At 40.0% G+C, this 18,487-nt stretch overlaps 1 protein-coding gene and 1 pseudogene across 1 annotated transcript in view; both read left to right on the top strand.

Moving 5' to 3' along the window:
* The window catches only part of PPA1 (inorganic pyrophosphatase 1), a 57,094-nt gene that overhangs the window by 25,423 nt on the left and 13,184 nt on the right, over window positions 1-18,487 (top strand). The window contains exons 5-6 of the mRNA XM_066349064.1: window positions 1,709-1,795; window positions 2,625-2,751. Coding sequence (XP_066205161.1) covers window positions 1,709-1,795; window positions 2,625-2,751 — 214 coding nt within the window. The remainder of the gene's footprint in view (window positions 1-1,708; window positions 1,796-2,624; window positions 2,752-18,487) is intronic.
* Window positions 5,680-8,571, top strand: LOC136381093 (insulin-like growth factor 2 mRNA-binding protein 3; annotated as a pseudogene).

The raw sequence follows: 18,487 nt of genomic DNA, 5'->3' as shown, positions 1-18,487 counted from the left end.
GTTTTTTTAGAGAGAGTCAGAGAGAGGGATAGACAAGGACAGACAGACAGGAATGGAGAGATGAGAAGCATCAATCATTAGTTTTTCGTTGGGCGTTGCAACACCTTAGTTGTTCATTGATTGCTTTTTCATATGTGCCTTGACCGCGGGCCTTCAGCAGACCGAGTAACCCCTTGCTTGAGCCAGCGACCTTGGGCTCAAGCTGGTGAGCTTTTGCTCAAGCCAGATGAGCCCACGCTCAAGCTAGCAACCTCGGGGTCTCGAACCTGGGTCTTCCGCATCCCAGTCTGACGCTCTATCCACTGCGCCACCGCCTGGTCAGGCGCACTTAGGAGTTTTATACAAAATATTCAAATTATTTTTTTCCTATTGATAAATGACTCGGTTTGATTAACTATTAACCCTATTAAAGTGGAATCCACTGTGAAACAATCTACACATTACCAAAAGTTGGCCAAACTCATCTAGCTTGTTAGGTAATTACAAAGACACTTGTCTGCCTTAATTATAGCACTTGTACTTCAATTGATTCAGTATTTAGCCTTGAAATATCATCCCTGTGGGAAAACATTGCTGAAATTCTTCTTTTGTAGGCTGGTTTTGACTTTGTTGGATCTGGGTTTCCTTTATCACCCTTCCTTTTTTTTTTTTTTAAATCTTTTTGCCTTTACTCCAGCTGAGTAGGCAAACAAATCCAAGTAATATGTTCTGGATTGGGGGAAAAAAGAACCAAAACAACAGTTACATTTTAAACTTGACTTCTTAGCAAACATGGGCCGTCTGTTCTTCTATGCGATACTGTGCCAGGGCTCTCTCTTGCAATTTAGCAGGAAAGAAGCCAGCAATTTAAAGCTTCAGAAAATCCTGATTAAGCTCTTCAGTCTTGGCTCCTGGTCAGCAATGACACTTTTACCATCAGCACACATTGTTTCTGTTTTAGTGTCACTGCCTACCTCCCTTTGCTTCGGGAATTGATTTTAGAGAAAATCTAGTGAGTTGATAATAAGTACCAAGATTTCCACAAAGCAGTATTTTAAGTAATATATTTTTAAAGTAAATATTTGGGCCTAATTGAGATGAATGCACAATTCATCTCAATTAGGCGATTTATTTATTTATTTTTAGTGAGACAGAGAGGGACAGATAGGGACAGACAGGCAGGAAGGGAGAGAGATGAGAAGCATTAATTCATTGCGGCACCTTAGTTGTTCATTGATTGCTTTCTCATATGTGCCTTGATGGCGGGGGTGGGGACGACTCCAGCAGAGCGAGTGACCCCTTGCTCAACCCAGCAACCCTGCGCTCAAGCTAGTGACCCTGTGCTCAAGCTGGTGAGCCTGCTCTCAAGGCGGCAACCTCGGGTTTGAACCTGGGTACTCGGTGTCCCAGTCCAATGCTCTGTCTGCTGTGCCACCACCTAGTTAGGCAGATGATTGAGTTTTGTTTGTTTTAAATAGATCATTACCTATTTTGAAGTTTAAATTTAGTTTAGCATTTTATGCATTATAGGAGTCCTAGCATTTAATTAAAATTATTTTGCAGTTAAGATTCTTAAATGTGAAGAATATTTTTTAAATGAGAAAAAATAGCTGAAGATGAATATTTTTGCAGAAAGACTCATGTGATGTTAACTTTTAACGTCAAATATGATCCATTCTGTCAGGAGCATGTATAGGAACGATGTTTTCTAAGTGGTTTTCCCCCCTAGACTTGGGAAGACCCAGGACATGATGACAAACACACTGGCTGTTGTGGTGACAATGACCCAATTGATGTCTGTGAAATTGGAAGCAAGGTAATGGAATCTGAAATGTGTTTCTTAGTACTAAGATTATATAAAGTTCATACTTTAAAAAATATAAATAATGATGTCACTTCGGGTGATTAGAAGCTTTCATTTCATTTATATATTATAATTTGTACAATTACAATTTGTATATTTAAACCTTTCCTAGAATGACTGTACATACATGTGGAAGAAGTGGATGTAGTCTGCATTGCTTTACAGGCAGGTGACTGGTCAGTAGGTGCAGGGTACTAGGAGGCAAATGTCATCTCAACACAAGGCAAACCTTGGAACTGACCTAAGCCAAGTAACCTCATGGGTAGGAGAGTATGGCAGGGATTCCTCTATCAGCTAGGGTTGCTTTAAGATTCTGACTGTAGTGCTAAGTCTTCATGATATTTCTCAAGCTCAGGGAAATAGTAAACTGAAAGAAAAGTTGTCATTCAGTTTATTAAGTTCTAAAGTTCAGTTATATTGTATGATGTCATATGGCTTCTATAAAATGAAGGGTAGAGAAAGTACATTAAAATATACATTTGAAACAAATTATGGAGTGTTTATTCTTTGGCACAATCAATCACAGTTTAAAAAGTACGAATTACCCTGAACTACGTTACTGATTTTCTTAGGACCTATGTGTAGTAAGGGCACATTTTTGACCTTGATCAGACTGATAGGCATTTGCTTGTTTAGCTTTTAAAAAACTGCTTAAGGGAACAATCTTCAGGTAAGTTGCAGAAGCTTGGCATCATCCTTATTTCTACTATACACCAACTTAAGCTTTTCTTCCAAAGTTTTATTCTGTAGTATTGTCCTGACTGTGGTCATTGACTCTCAGATATGTGCAAGAGGTGAAATCATCAGGGTGAAAGTCCTGGGCATATTGGCTATGATCGACGAAGGGGAGACTGACTGGAAAGTGATTGCCATGAACGTGGATGATCCCGAGGCAGCCAATTATAATGGTAAGAAAATTTGAAGAGTCTGAAGTTGTTGTGTCTACATCTGATGCACCATTTCACCTGCAATGGTAGAATTGTATGCCCATGCCTTCAAACGGTTAAAGAATGGGGGAGCAAAACATTTGACAAAGCATTGTTCTTTCTAATGCTGAACTTCTATAATTAACTAAGTAAACTTTCCCCTTAATTCCAGGAAAGAAAAAATCTGATAGTTTGTGTTTACTGTTTTCTCCTTTCCTTTCCCACATACTCATTTCAGTTGCTCTATTTATTTATTTTTAAAATTTTGTTTTATTTAAAATGTAATCCACATATCATAAGTCATCTTTTTTTTAACATTTATATCATCACAGGAATATTTATTGGACAGAACTGTAGAGAGTCCCTAAGGACTTCTTACTTTTTAAATAATTTTTAAATATTTTAATTATAGTTGACATACAATGTTATATTAGTTTCAGGTATACAACCCAGTGATTAGACATTTATATAACTTAAAAAGTGATTACCCTGACACCATACATAGTTATTACAGTATTATTGACTATGTTCCTTATGCTGTACTTTATATCCCCATGACTATTTATACTTCTTAATCCCTTTACCTTTTTCACCCATTGTCCCAACGCACCCCTCCACCCCCACCTGGCAACAATCAAAATGTTCTCTATATCTGTGAGTCTATTTCTATTCTGCTTGTTGATTTTGTGTTTTAGATTCCACATATACATGAAATAATGGTATTTGTCTTTCTCTGATTTATTTCCCTCAGCACAATACTTTCTAGGTTTATTCATGTTGCAGATGGCAAGATTTCATCTTTTTTTATGGCTGAGTCAAGTCCATTGAATATATACATTACTTCCTCTTTATCCACTCATCTACTGGTGGACACTTAAGTTGCTTTCAAATCTTGGATATTGTGAGCAATGCTGCAGTGAACATATGGATGCATATATCTTTTTGAATTTATGTTTTGGGTTTCTTTGGATAAATGCCCAGAAATGGAATTACTAGGTCCTTCTTAATTTCTTATAGCCTTTGTTTTAAAGTTTATTTGATCTAGTATAAGTATTGCTACCTCAGCTTTTTTTATTCTTGTTTCCATTTTTATGAAATATCCTTTTCCATCCCTTTACTATCAGGCTTTGTGTGTCTGTCTGCTGTGAGTCTCCTGTAGGCAGTATGTGTAAGGGTCATACCTCTTAACTATTCAGTCACCTTCTTTCTTTTGATTAAAGCATTTAATCCATTTACATTAAAGTAATTATTGATAGATATGTAGATATTGCCATTTTATTCATATTTTTCATCCTTTTTCTTCTTCCTCCTTCCTTCTTTCCTCTTCTTGATCCTTTAACCTTTCTTGTAATTCTGGTTTGGTGGTGATGAACTCTAGTTTTCTCTTGTCTGAGAAGCTCTTTATTTGTCCTTTGATTCTAAGTGATAGTTTTGCAGGGTAGAGTAATATTGATTGTAGGCTTAAGCAAGGGGTCACTTGCTCTGCTGGAGTCATTCCCCCCCAGGCACATATGAAAAAGCAATCAATGAACAGCTATGGTGCCGCAATGAAGAATTAATGCTTCTCATCTCTCTCCCTTCCTGCCTGTCTGTCCCTATCTGTCCCTCTCTCTGTCTCACTAAAAAAAAAAAAAAAAAAAAATCAATCACCTAATAATTGAGATGAATGCACAATTCATCTCAATTAAGCCCAAATATTTACTTTAAAAATATATTATTTAAAATACTGCTTTGTGGAAATCTTGGTACTTACTATCATCTACTCACTAGATTTTCTCTAAAATCAATTCCCGAAGCAAAGGGAGGTAGGCAGTGACACTAAAACAGAAACAATGTGTGCTGATGGTAAAAGTGTCATTGCTGACCAGGAGCCAAGACTGAAGAGCTTAATCAGGATTTTCTGAAGCTTTAAATTGCTGGCTTCTTTCCTGCTAAATTGCAAGAGAGAGCCCTGGCACAGTATCGCATAGAAGAACAGACGGCCCATGTTTGCTAAGAAGTCAAGTTTAAAATGTAACTGTTGTTTTGGTTCTTTTTTCCCCCAATCCAGAACATATTACTTGGATTTGTTTGCCTACTCAGCTGGAGTAAAGGCAAAAAGATTAAAAAAAAAAAAAAAAAAAAGGAAGGGTGATAAAGGAAGCCCAGATCCAACAAAGAAAGTAGTATTGGATTATAACCCAAAGTATAAAATAAATATTCATGATTTCATACTGATATGAACAAATGATTGCATAAATAAACAATTGGGGAAGAATAGACAAATCTCCCATGCAGAAGAATTCCAAATAACTTATGTAAATACTTCCACCCTCAAGAAAGTGGAGTATACTCCTCATTCCTGAAGTATCTGCTGTGCACAGTGAGATCCTTCAAAAGAGTCTAGTATGGTAAAGGGGCTGGAAAGAATAACTTGACAGCTGAAACTTAGCAAACACTACCCAGCCAGGTTATTAAGGTCAACATCAGTAGTGATGAGTTGTTATACCGTGACCAGCGAGTTCCACAGAGACACCAAAGTTTTAGAAGGATTTCAAAGAGGAGTTTATTATTAAGCTGGCTGGCTGCACAGGGTTTCAGACTCCTAATCATGCAGCCTCGAGGAGTTGGGGTACAGAGTTTATAAAGGCTAAAGTCACAAGGAATTTTTAACAGCTGCAAGTGACAGATTACAGAAGCAAAACTAGCAGTTAAAGCAAAACTAGTAGTTAAAGTAAAACTAGCAGTTAAAGCAAAAATAACAGTTAAAGCAAAACTAGGTTATCAGGAAGTTCGAAGTTCCTGCTTGCTCAGTTTGCAAGTTTGCACATACAAAATTTTCAAAATTTCAAAATGGTGATTATTAGAAGGCATATAAAATGTTACAGAATACAGGTTTCCATGTAAGGGGCTTATGATCCCTTCACTCTCATGACTCCAAAATGGGAGGGTGAGTCAGAGGATTAGTGTAGGAATTTCTAATTAAGGTACGTAAACATTGTTTCTTAAAGGCTTTTAAGAAAAGAGGAGGAAGGGGTTTTCAGATAAGTTCTATCTTCTTTGCTCTTTGTAGCAAGTGGTGCCAGTCCTTCCAGAGAACTATAGGAAGTAAACTGTGACTAGCTGACTCAGTTAACCCTGCAAGCTCTTCTTGCATTCTTTTTGTTAGAGGCAGGGTAGCGGGCCTGACTTTTCCTCTTTAAAATGGTGTTGCTAATGCTAACAGTTTTACAGTTCCTTGGCACCTTGTCACAGAGTCATCTTAAGAACCTGTACTTTTAGCCTGACCAGATGGTGGTACAGTGAAAATAGATCATCCACCTGGGATGCTGAGGCCCCAGGTTCGAAGCCCTGAGATCGCCGGCTTGAGTATGGGCTCATCTGGCTTGAGTGCAGGCTTACCAACTTGAGCGTGGGTCTCTGGCTTGAGTGCAGGATCATTGAAATGATCCCATGGTTACTGACTTGAGCCCGAAGGGTCTGGCTTGAGCAAGGGATCACTGGCTCAGGTGGAACCCCCAGTCAAGGCACATGTGCGAAGCAATCAATGGACAACTAAGGTGCCGCAACTACAGGTTCTCATCTCTCTCATCCCCATTTCTGTTTCTATCTCCAAAAAAAAAAGAATATACTATTAAAATACATTTTTAAATGTGGCCATCCTCCCCCAAACTCATAATCTAGTATAATCTTGAGAAAAAGATAAGTCCAAGAACTCCTCAAAACAGTCATGGTCATGAAAAACAAGTTTGAGAAACTCATACCCAAGAGGAGACATGATGACTAAATGTCATGTGGGATCCTGGAATGAAAAATGGACTTGAGTTAATACTAATTCATTGCTATTGATTCACTAATTATGACAAGTATCTTTATATAAGGTACTAATAATAGGGGGATACTAGGTACAGGGTATTTAGGAACTCTGTAGTATCGCCATAACTTTTCTATAAATCTAAAACTGTTTCAGAGGCTTACAGTGACTACGCAGGAGCAGGCTTAGGAAGGAATTTGATGCTTGGTGGACTGGCCCAACTGTTAATGGGAGTAGCTGGGTGGGGATCATTTCAGGGATTATCATTGTTGAGTTAGGTTCAGAACAAGTTTAGCTGCTAATTACCAAAATCTCAAGGGAATGTGGAAGGAATGTTGCTTTTCTGCATTAGGCTACTCCTTCCTCAGTTGGGGTGGGTTATAGCTGTGCTTCACAGAGTTCGAGGTCCCCTGTATCCAGAATGAAGAGAGGACTGCACTGGATATTGGTGACAGTGTTGCACCATCTGTTCCAAATGTAAAAGGTATAGAACATGAAGACTTGGCTTCACTCGAGGGGCTGGATAGCTGGATAGTGAGCTATAATCCAGTATAGAGTGGTGGAAAGCTGTGAGCAGGTGAACACTAACTTGATTATTGCCATCGTAAATGGTACCTATTTCAGTAGGGGCCAAGCTAGACAAACTTCAGAAAAATGGAATGGATTCTAGTTGGAGAACTTCACGTTAAAAATGGCCTCTAGTCTAGTTGAAATGATGTTTTGAAGGGCATTGTGACCAGCGGGACCCCTCATAGCAGCCCAGAGTTTATCATTGGTTTGGGCAGAGGAGCTCATAGAGGCAGGAGTCTTCCAGGATCAGTGTTCAAGCAGAAACTGTGTGACTTGCCTGTACATCTGCTGGGGCCCCCACCCCCAATTCATAGGAGCCATTAGAGGAAAAGAAGGTGTCACCACTCGGAACACCATGTAAAACCGATGTTCATTGTAAAGAGAATACGGGCGCTGCTGAGAACTCAGTTGCTGTTGTCTTTAGCCCTGAAGGCACCTCTTGGCTTGTAAGAGGTTCTGGAGGTTATGTATAAGGAAGCTCAAGATAAGAAATTCTCAGAAGAGAGTCCCTTGAAAATTTTAGCCCATAATAACTTTGGTGGCCATTTTATTGGTTAAAAAGGAAGAACTCTTAAAAAATATTTGAGCAAGACACACACTAAAATCATGATATCCATTGCAGGAATTGACGCTGTGTTAACTGCACCATTACAATTAATGACAATATTCAAATGTGCCAACGCTGAGGAGGAGATAATAAAGAAAATCAGAGAGTCTTAGGAAAATGATATTCTATGAATTTTCAAGTACATTTAATTCCTGGATTAAATCCGAATGTCTTAGGTCTGTCCCCACACACCTCAGGGATGCCAGCTCTCACCTTGGGGCCTCTTTCAGCTGTGACTCCTCCCTACCCACAGTTTGAGCAATCGGAAAGAGACTGTTCACCTACAATCCCAGCTTCATTTATTGGTGTGCCGTTATCGGTATATCAAGGAGCTCTCTTTGCAGGAGCTCCCACTAAGACTGCTCCAGCTAAAGCCCCAGATGTTCAAGTGAGGGTGGCAATGATCACCTGGCCTCCAGAGGCTTGGGCGATGGCTCAGGCCAAGGCTTAGGAAAGAATTTATGAAAAAATTGAAGAAGAAAGTTTGGTGAGCCCTAAAGAAGAGGTGAAACTCGAAGCTCATTCAGAGTGCCATCCTTACTGCTAGCAGAGCTATTGGAAAAAGAGGCAATACAGTAAATGAGTTCCAGAATTTGTCAAGTGCAGAAGTTGTCCCTCATGACCAGATACCTGATGAGAATAGTAGTCAAAATAACTGGTCATTTCTATGCTTGCCAGGTTTCCCCCCCAAAATTTTGACTTAGGTAAAGCAACACCAATAGCAGAAAGCTCAGCACCTCAATCCAGATAGAAATAAAGGCTCAGGAAAAAACCCACCGCAAAGGCTGATGCTAAACTGCAGGCAGGTTGCTTAACCAACAGACAGGTGCTGAACCCCTACCCAGAATCACAGGCACGAGGTTATACCTGGCCACCTGTTACTGAGGACCAGGTGATTTTTGAACCTCTATCTCTGTGAGCATATATACTTTATGCTCTCTGAAATGTATGACACTCCACTTTCAAGTTAAGGGGGGAAGGGATGGAAGGAGAGGAGCTTTGCACTTTCCTTTTGTTGTATTCTCAGTGTAACAAATTTTCTCATTTTTTTTAGTATTTCCCCATAATGCCAGAAACTGGCTTGGCTTAATGATGTATTCACTAAATGTATCAAATAAATAAAAATAGATTGCTCCTATGGCCAATCATTAAAATTGGGCCAGAAGAGAATTATTACAGGAGTTTAAAATGTTAAGCTATTAGCATAGAAGAATTCTTCTCAGTTTATTTTTATGTAACATTAACATGGATAACCTAGGGCAAAGGTCCCCAACCTTTTTTGGGCCACGGACCGGTTTAATGTCAGAAAATATTTTCACGGACTGGCCTTTAGGGTGGGACAGATAAATGTATCACGTGACTGAGACAAGCGTCAAGAGTGAATCTTAGACGGATGTAACAGGGAATCTGGTCGTTTTTAAAAAATAAAACATCATTCATACTTAAATATAAATAAAACGGAAATAATGTAAGTTATTTATTCTTTCTCTGCGTTCCTGTACCAAATGGCCCATGGACTGGTACCGGTCCACAGCTCGGGGGTTGGGGACCACTGACCTAGGGGAAGTGCTGAATGGTGTTTGCAGGGCTATTAAATGTTCATTTGTATTCAACTCCCTCAGGCATTCAGCAATGCAATGAAAACAAATTTTTGGGTTTTTTGAAAATTGCATATACTTTATAAAGATAAAAGTCTAACTTTTTTATTTTAATGAACAAAATTTAATTAGCTAATAGGTAAATAATGGAGAAGAATTTTACTTCTGGCTGGTGACAGTATAGCTGGAATAGTATTTTCAGGTTTTTTGAGGCTTTTACATAGTTATTAGTTGGAAAATCTAAGAAATGTTCAATGATATGGAGTAGCACTTACATGTGAAGAGCAGCAATACCATTTTTGTTTGTTTGTTTATGGTGGGGAGGGTTTTTGATGGTATTAACCGCATAGTAGTTGCAGGAGGTTTTGGAATGTCTGGTTAAAATGGCTTCAGGAGACTTCAAGTTATTTTGTTTGGCTGCATGATGGAATGAATAAATGCTTTATGTTTTTTACTATCAATACCTGGGAAAGTGCATCAGTGAAGAGATGTAGCCCTTGTGGACTTAAAGCTGATCTGCAAGTGTCCAATGGATGGGGTGCTTGGTCTGCCAGCTCACCTCAGACCAGTTGGTCTCCTTTGCTTTCTGAAGACCAGTGGGGCAGTCAGCTGGTGTGACAGTGCTTAAAGGCAATAAAAGGCTACCTCTACATGTGCCAGGCACTGTCATGAGCCTCATTAAGCTATTATGAATATTTTTAAACAATGATAAATCAAGAAAAATGAAAGTTCTCCTAAAATATTACATAAAATGCATTGGAATTTCTGTATTCTTTGCAACTAGTTATTTGAAAATCAAAAGTTAGAGAATACAAAAAATAATAATTTTTAAAATGTAATTTGAATGAGTATGATGAAACATTTAACCTTTGATACCAAACTCATGTGCCCATTCCATACCTTACTGGCAAAGCCCCGTATGTGTGCCTATGTGAACGTGTGAGGTTGCCAAGGCCACGGCTTCTCAGAATTGTTTCTGTGTCAGCCACTGAGCTGAAGGGCATAAATAATCTTTAAAAATCATTTTGGCTCATTTGTATTTCAAAATGAATTTCTTTTTTCTTTTCCTTTTTAGATTTTATTTATTGATATTTTTGGAGAGAGAGAAAGAGGAGGGAGAAGTGAGAAGCATCTACCCGTAGTAGTTGCTTCCTGTATGTGCCCTGACCGGGCAAGCCCAGGGATTTGAACCAGTGAAAAAGCGTGCCAGGTTGATGCCTTATCCACTGTGCCACCACAGGTTAGGCCAAAATGGATTTCTAAAGGCTAGATAAGTTCTCTGAAGATCAACATATCAGACATTTTGAAAATGATTTGAAATTTTTTTAAGTGTTTTCAGAAAACCAGTTTATGTTGTTGTCTGAACCTAAAAGTGCTCTTTTTGTTATTAAATTCATCTAGCATTTATTTATTTAACTGAAAAAATGTTTTTTAATTTTTTTTATTTTAGTGAGAAAGGGAGAAAGGGAGAGAGACAGGAACATCAGTGTGTTCCTGTATGTGCCCTGACCAGGGATTGAACTGCAATCTCTGTGCTTCAGGATGATGCTCCTACTGAGCTATCTGGCCAGGGCAGAATTCATCATTTTTTTTTAATTTTTTTTTTAGTGAAAGAGACAGACAGACAAGACAGGAAGGAAGGGAGAGAGATAAAAAGCATCAACTTGTAGTTGTAGCATTTTAGTTGTTCATTGATTGCTTTCTCATGCATGCTTGATGGGGTGGTGATGGAGCTCTAGCTGAGCCAGTGACCCCTTGCTCAAGCCAGTGACCTCGGGCTTCAAGCTAGTGACCTTTGAACTCAAGCCAGTGACCATGGCGTCATGTTTATAATCCCAAGCTCAGTGAGCCCGCCACTCAAGCGGTGACCTAGGGTTTCAAACCTGGGTCCTCAGTGTCCCAGATTGATGCTCTATCCACTGTGCCACCACCTGGTCAGGCTCATCTAGCATTTATATATATATTTTTTCTCATACAATGAATTACCAAAAAAACCCTGTTCTAACATTAAGTATATTAGGAAAAAAGTCAACTAGAGAATGGGTAACAGGATGTGAGGGGCGATTGACAAAGCCTAAAGACTGTAAGCCAGGTATATTTGAGTGTCATCTCTAAAACAGTTCTGTAGATGTTACAGGTCTGATGGCTACACATCAGTCATTGGGAAGAACATTTTAAGTCAGACTATGAAGTTTTGTTGTTTTTATTTAACTTTCGTTTATTACAGTTGACATTTAATGTTATTTTATATGAATTTCAGATACAGAAGAATAGTTGTCAGACAATTGTTTAATTCTGAACAATTATTCAGTACTCACTAATTCTAGTACTCACCTGGAATCATACATAATTATTATAATATTATTGATTATATTCCCTATGCTAACTACCACTTTGTATTTTTCTTTCTTGATGTCTACCAAATCCCCTTCCCAGGCAGTTTTATTGAAGCCATTTATGAAAGACCTTTCCCATCAGCCTGTTATATCTGGACAGTGAGGAAACAAATGTTTTTGCCACACAAGCAAGTAGTTAGATTAAGGAGTCTTTATTCCAAGGCCAATGACCATGAGTGGATTCACATCCCAAAGAACTCATGGCTCTGAATGAACTCAAGGGTTTGCTTTTAAAAGCACAAAGAAGCGAGGGGAGGGGGTGAGCACCTAGCCAAAGCAGTTTTACAGAAGCGAAACAGGCTTTTGGTTATCGTTGGAACAATCTAGGGAGAGTGCTCGGTGAAGCATTTTACAAAAAGCAAAAGAATGTGCTTGGTTATCCTGGCCTTTTACAGAGGTTGTGAAGGCAGCACCCTGAGGGCTTTCTGGAATCTAGACATTAGTGAACATTTATGGCCTTTATGGAACTCTTTTCATTTACTCATCTGCAAATCTTGCAAAACTTGTTCTATGGTCAGGGATATGGTGTTTCTACATTTCATTTCTTACTGGTTTTACTTAATTTTTAATCAAATCCTTGATTCAGTTTCATCGCTATTGTCTTAGATAATTGTATATTGCCCTTTGTCATTAATTTAATAGAATTTACCCTTTCTTGAACAAACCTTGTTATAAAATTGATTAAACATGGTCCTAATATTAGACAAGAAAATAAGAGGGCTGGTCGCCACAGACAATAGGGTTGTTAGTCAGGGTGACTAATTAAACATTCTCTGAAACCAGTTTTTCGACTGTTCAAATTCTTTTCTTTTCTTTCTATGTTTTTCCTGACCACAAATAGACTTTCCTTAATTATTCTAGAATTATTAGCATAGAAGCAACAAGTTTCTCCTAATACTGCACATAAGCCACCCTGTTGGAGGAACAGTGGAGCTAAACCTTTTCTATTTTGTAAAACTACTTCCTCTGTATAAATAAACGAGACATAACATATACTAGAATATATAATAGAGGCTTATTCTGTTCTCTAAACCTGTTTTTTTTTTCTCTTTATACAAACCTCCTACAACCTGCCCAAACCTTCTGCAAGTTACATAAACCCTCAACTTTCATGAACTTTCTTATCTATTCAGAAATAACTAGCTTTTATAATAACTTAATTGTTCTCTTTTTTTTCAAAAGTATCTTTATACCTTATACCTTTCATTACTAAAACTATATAATTTCTTTCTAATTAATCAGAACTCTTATTTCTAAAGATCTTAACCTTTAGTGACAACCAAGCTAGCAACAAGCAATTATCCTTTAAAATATACGTTCTTCCTTTTAAAGGTGTCCTCCCCCTAAGTAGCCTATCGGACATATGACTAATATTTACAGGTTACTCTACAGGGGTAGCTTTGAGCATAATATATTTTTCTTTCACCTTGTAGCTTCTCTTCCAGCAAAGGGACCTACACCCTTTTCTGTATGACTCGTAGTAGCACATGTATTAAACCTTAAGATGACTTGTTCTGGCTTTTTTTTTTTACCTTAGTTTCCCTCCCTTCTCAAAGTTCAATTATAAGGAGTCCCACGGCGAGGTTCCTCAGTCTTCTGTCATACATAGACCAGCCAGCTTCTGGTTTGTGGCTGGAGCAGGGCATGTCGTCCTTCTCAGGGTCAACTTACAGGGGTTGGTGAGATCCAAATGCGCCATCTACGAGGGAGTCTCTAAGGGAGCTTAGTGAGAAGGGGTGTTGCCCTGCCTAATACAATTTTATATAGGGTGAATTCTGCTTGGTAAGGGGTACACTGTGTTTTCAAAATAACAAAGGGAAGGAGATTGACTCAGTTTTCACCCATTTCTAAAATGAATTTAGGACTTCTTTCCGAGTTCAGTTCATTTTTCTACTTTCTCTCAGAGTAAGGCATTACTCTGAGGCCTGTAAGCACAATGTAATTTCTAATTAATATTGAGTGCCTTTTCTACTAGCTATGAGATCTTGGATACAAATGCAAGCCCATTATGAGACCTAATATTAATGGGCAAGCTAAATCTGGGAATAATTTCATATAGAAATTCCTTAACTGTTACTGTGGTCTTATTTCTAGTAGGAAAAGCTTCTACCTATCCTGAAAAGGTGTCAATAAAAACTAATAGGTATTTATATCCCTATGCTAATGTTCTCCTGGAAAAGCTCTTCTTCCCTATTTCTTAAAACTTCTCTACTTTGTTTAGCATTTACTTGAGTACAGACTAAACACTTGAACACTATGCTTTCTATAATAGATTCTAGGCCTGACAAATAGTAATTTTAAAAAAATAATTCTATTAGCTTAGTTTGGCCTAATTGAATAGCTGGCTGGTAATCCTAGGGCTTCAGGTAAGAAGAGTCTCTTATCTGGTAGTTTTAACTATCCTCCCTTAATTTTAGATATTCCTTTCTTGTTAGCAAAATCTTCTTCTAGTTGGTTGTAAAAAGGAGCCTCTGGCAACAAGGGTTCGGGTAAAGTCACTAAAATTTCTAAAGGTCCTACTGGTTTTAGGGCTACTTCTTATTAGCTGCCCGATTTCCTCTTGCCTCTAGTGAATTTCCTTTCTGGTACTCTGGGCGATGGATAAGGGCTGCAGTCTCTGGTAACTAAATGGCTTCTAGTAAGGCTAAAATTTCTTATTTGTTTTTAATGTCCTTACTAGCAGACGTCAGAAATCCTCTCTCTCTGTAGATTGCTGTATGAACATGAGCAAAAGTGTACCTACTGTCAGTATAAAGTTGACCTTCTTTCCTTTGGCCCACCTTAATACCTGAGTGAGAGCAATAAGTTCTGCCCGCTGAACCAAGGTCCCATAGGGCAAGGGCCCAGATAACCTTATTAAGAGTCACTACAGCTGCTCCCGCATGTCGAACCCCGTCCAAGACAAAACTGCTACCATCTGTGAATAGCTGTTCTTTTACCCCATCTAGGGGTTTATCAGTGAGGTCCGAACTTACAGTTTGAAAAGAGTCTAGTACCTCAGAGCAGTCATGCAAGGGGTTGCTAGGATCCTCGTCAGGCATTAGGATTGCTGAGTTGAAGGCTTGCGTCTGGACCAACTTGATGCGAGGCTGATCGATGAGCAGAGCCTGATACTGTGTGATTCTAGTGTTGGACATCTACCTTTCTGGAGTCCCATTAAGCAAAGTCTCTACTTTATGGGGGGCTGTTAAGAATAGTTCTTGCCCCATAGTCAATTTATCTGCCTCTCTTACTAGTATGGCAGTGGCTGCTATGGCTCGAGACAGTTTGGCCATCCAGATGCAACAGGATCTAGTCTCTTGGAGAGGTAAGTGACAGGCCTGCGCCATGGCCCTAGTGTCTTGTGTCAAGACCCCTTTTACAATTTCTTTGCTCTCATGAACAAAGAGCTGGAAAGACTTTGTAATGTCGGGCAGAGCCAGGGCAGGAGCCTTAGTGAAGGCCTTTTTGAGGATTTCAAAAGCCTTACCTGTAAGTTCCTTACCTGTCCAAATTAATTCTTGGGTTTCTGCCATGCAGGAGTACAAAGGCTTGGCTTTCTCTGCAAACCTAGGGATCCACAATCTGCAGTATCCAACTGCTCTGTGAAATTCTCAGAATTGTCTCTTGGTGGTGGGGGTTGGGATCCGAAGGATAGCTTCTATATGGCTGGAGGAGAGAGTACACTTCCCTGCCTCAATGTGGTAGCCTAGATAAGTCACCTTGGAAGTGCAGAGTTGTGCCTTTTTAGCTGACAGTTGGTACCCAGAGTCTGCAGTGTTTGTAAAAAACCCTTAGTGGCTGTCTGGCAGCTTACCTCCGTTTCCGCAGCTAAAAGCAAATCATCTACGTACTGTAGCAGCGTGCATTCTGGATGTTCCTGGTGGAAGGCGAGCAGGTCCTGATGCAGTGTCCCATCAAAGAGGGTTGGTGAATTCTAGAAACCCTGTGGTAATCTGGTCCAAGTTAGCTGTTCTGAGATGCCTGCTTCTGGGTCATTCTATTCGAAGGCAAAGATGGGCTGACTTATAGGGGCTAGGGGAATACTGAAGAAAGCATCCTTTAATAGTCTCTGGTGCCTGGCTTCTGAACAGGCAGTAAAGGGGTATATCCCATGGGAATTGACAAGGAACAAGAATACTAGCTTCTAACAGTCTCTTAATATGAGGAGTTACTCCCTTTTTAACTTCCCTTTCTTTTCATTCTGGTGTTCTAGAACAGCTACAACTACCTTAGTCATTTTCTCAGTTTCTTCTCTAAGGTGTCTGTCTCTATTATTGTAAACTTTCTGAGCTATTTCTAACAGTTGAGAAATTACCATCCTTGGGAAGCCTTCTAATTTTTGTAGCTTCCTCCTAATATCTGGAGCTGACTGGGACATGAAAGCTAAGTTAACTGCCCTAGCATTTTCTGATGCCTCTGGGTCTAGAGGTGTATAGACCCTGCAGGCTTCCTGCAGTCTTTCTAAGAAAGCCACAGGAGTCTCCTGAGGATCTTGAATAACTTCTGACACCTTAGACAAATTCATGGGTTTCTTAGCAGCTACCCGATCCCAGCTAACAGAAACTGGTGAAAATGTTCAAAGCTTCCTGTCTGGCTGTGGTGTTAGGGTCCCATTTTGGCTGGGTATCCTGGAACACCTTCTTGAGGTGGTCTCGGTTATCCTCCTCAGACTTATTCATACCTAACATAGCAGCTTTTCTCACCTCAGTTTTGATTCTTTCCCTCTCTTCGGCAGTGAACAAGGTAACCAGAAGCTGCTGACAGTCGTCCCAAGTGGGGCAAAGTATATACAATACAAATTCTAACAGTCCTATTGGGGCCTGAGGCTTCTCTGAGAAAGGAGGATTCTGAGCCTTCTAATTATACAAGTCACTAGAGGAGAAAGGGACATAAACTATGAAAGGTGACTTCCCTCAGGGGCAAAATGGGTTTAGAAGGGGCAGTATTCCCTAAGTCTTCTCCTCGGGTGTGGCTCTAGGTATGAGGTGGTGATTCCCCGGAGCCAAAGCAGAGGAGGTGGGGGGGGGGGGCTGTAGCAAGGGGGTGGCAGCCCTGAATTCCTCTAGCACTCTCTTAGGTCTTTATTTAGTTTTAGCTTTAAGCAATATAATATTTCTGTGACTTTTGCTTTGCTATTATTATTTTTTTTTTTATATATAATTTGTGGGCTTTAGAACGGTTTTCTCAGAGTTGCTTTTCAAAAGTGACGACCATCTGCTGAGTCCACCTTGGGATATTCGCTCTCCTTAGTATAGGCCGGTCAGTATACACCCCTGACTAGGTTGGACCCGGAGATGGAAGAGGTTTCCCTCAGCTCTGGTGGATGGCCACTAAACCATAAGTTTACGAATTTCCCTTCACTTTTGCCCTCTGGTTTTAAGCCAGAAATTTCCAACTGAAATTGCACCAGAGATTTTCCTGACAAACGAAGAGAACCTACAAAACAGACAATTTACTATTTACATTACACTTGACTTTTCAACACAGTTTAATGAACAAGAAAAGGGGTTGCCCCGTGAGGGGCTACTTAGGTGCCCGTCTGGCAGTGTCCTTCGTGGGAGCTTAGGCATCTCGTAGCATTGGTGGAGCCACAAACTGGAAACTCAGGTGCAGGCACCAGAGATACCCTGTTCACATTAATCATTCAGGGGTTTTCAGTGTAGAGACAGAATAACAAAGCAAAAGCAAAGAATGAGATCTCAGCAAGAACAGACAGCACAAATAGACGTGTCCCAGGAAGCCTGAGGTGGGACTTAACTTAGTCCCTGCAATGTCTTCCCTGAGAGCACACTTACTTTCTGCCAATGTCTTGGACCTGGAGAGCCTGTTGTGTGAGTGCGATTGCATCCTATCCTCAATCACAACAGGTGCCAAATGGCTAGCACAGCAAGTTACGAATTGAGGAAATAGCAAATTTGCTCTACTCCTGGAGGCTTTCTAGATGACTCCAAATGGGTGGATGGACATGCTGATTGTCCACGGCTGACTGTTGGCCAGACAGAAAAGACCAGCAGGGCCCTGGAATGTCTCAGGTGGCACCTCCCCTGCTGGGTTTCCATTCCCGGCAGTCAGGCTGAGGAGGCTAGTTGCCTACGTGTGGCAAAAAAACAAATGTATCCAGAGATTGTGATCTCACTGGGGCCTCCAAATGTTATATCTGGACAGTGAGGAAACAAACGTTTTGCCACACAATCAAGTAGTCAGATTAAGGAGTCTTTATTCTAAGGCCAATGACCATGAGTGGATTCACATCCTAAAGAACTCATGGCTCTGAACGAACTCAAGGGTTTGCTTTTAAAAGCACAAAGAAGCGAGGGGAGGGGGTGAGCACCTAGCCAGAGCAGTTTTACAGAAGCGAAACAGGCTTTCGGTTATCGTTGGAACAATCTAGGGAGAGTGCTCGGCGAAGCATTTTACAAAAAGCAAAAGAATGTGCTTGGTTATCCTGGCCTTTTACAGAGGTTATTAAGGCAGCACCCTGAGGGCTTTCTGGAATCTAGACATCAGGGAGCATTTATGGCCTTTACAGAACTCTTTCCATTTACTCATCTGCAAATCTTGCAAAACTCGTTCTATATGGTCAGGAATATGGTGTTTCTACATTTTACCATCAGCTCTCATGTTTTGGTCTTTTTTGTTCTAAGAAGGCAGTGGCGTCTGGTCCTGGCCTCATGGGCAAACAGTAGTATACTTGATCTGATACCGCTGGTAACACATGTGTGACAGTGGGTGTAGTCCTTGTGCAAGTCCACATTCAGTTTTGGAGAGTGGA

Source organism: Saccopteryx leptura, chromosome 9 (genome assembly GCF_036850995.1).
Source record: "Saccopteryx leptura isolate mSacLep1 chromosome 9, mSacLep1_pri_phased_curated, whole genome shotgun sequence".
Classification (NCBI taxonomy): domain Eukaryota; kingdom Metazoa; phylum Chordata; class Mammalia; order Chiroptera; family Emballonuridae; genus Saccopteryx; species Saccopteryx leptura.
Note: the sequence above shows the minus strand (reverse complement) of the source record. Positions and strands in the feature narration are given on the sequence as shown.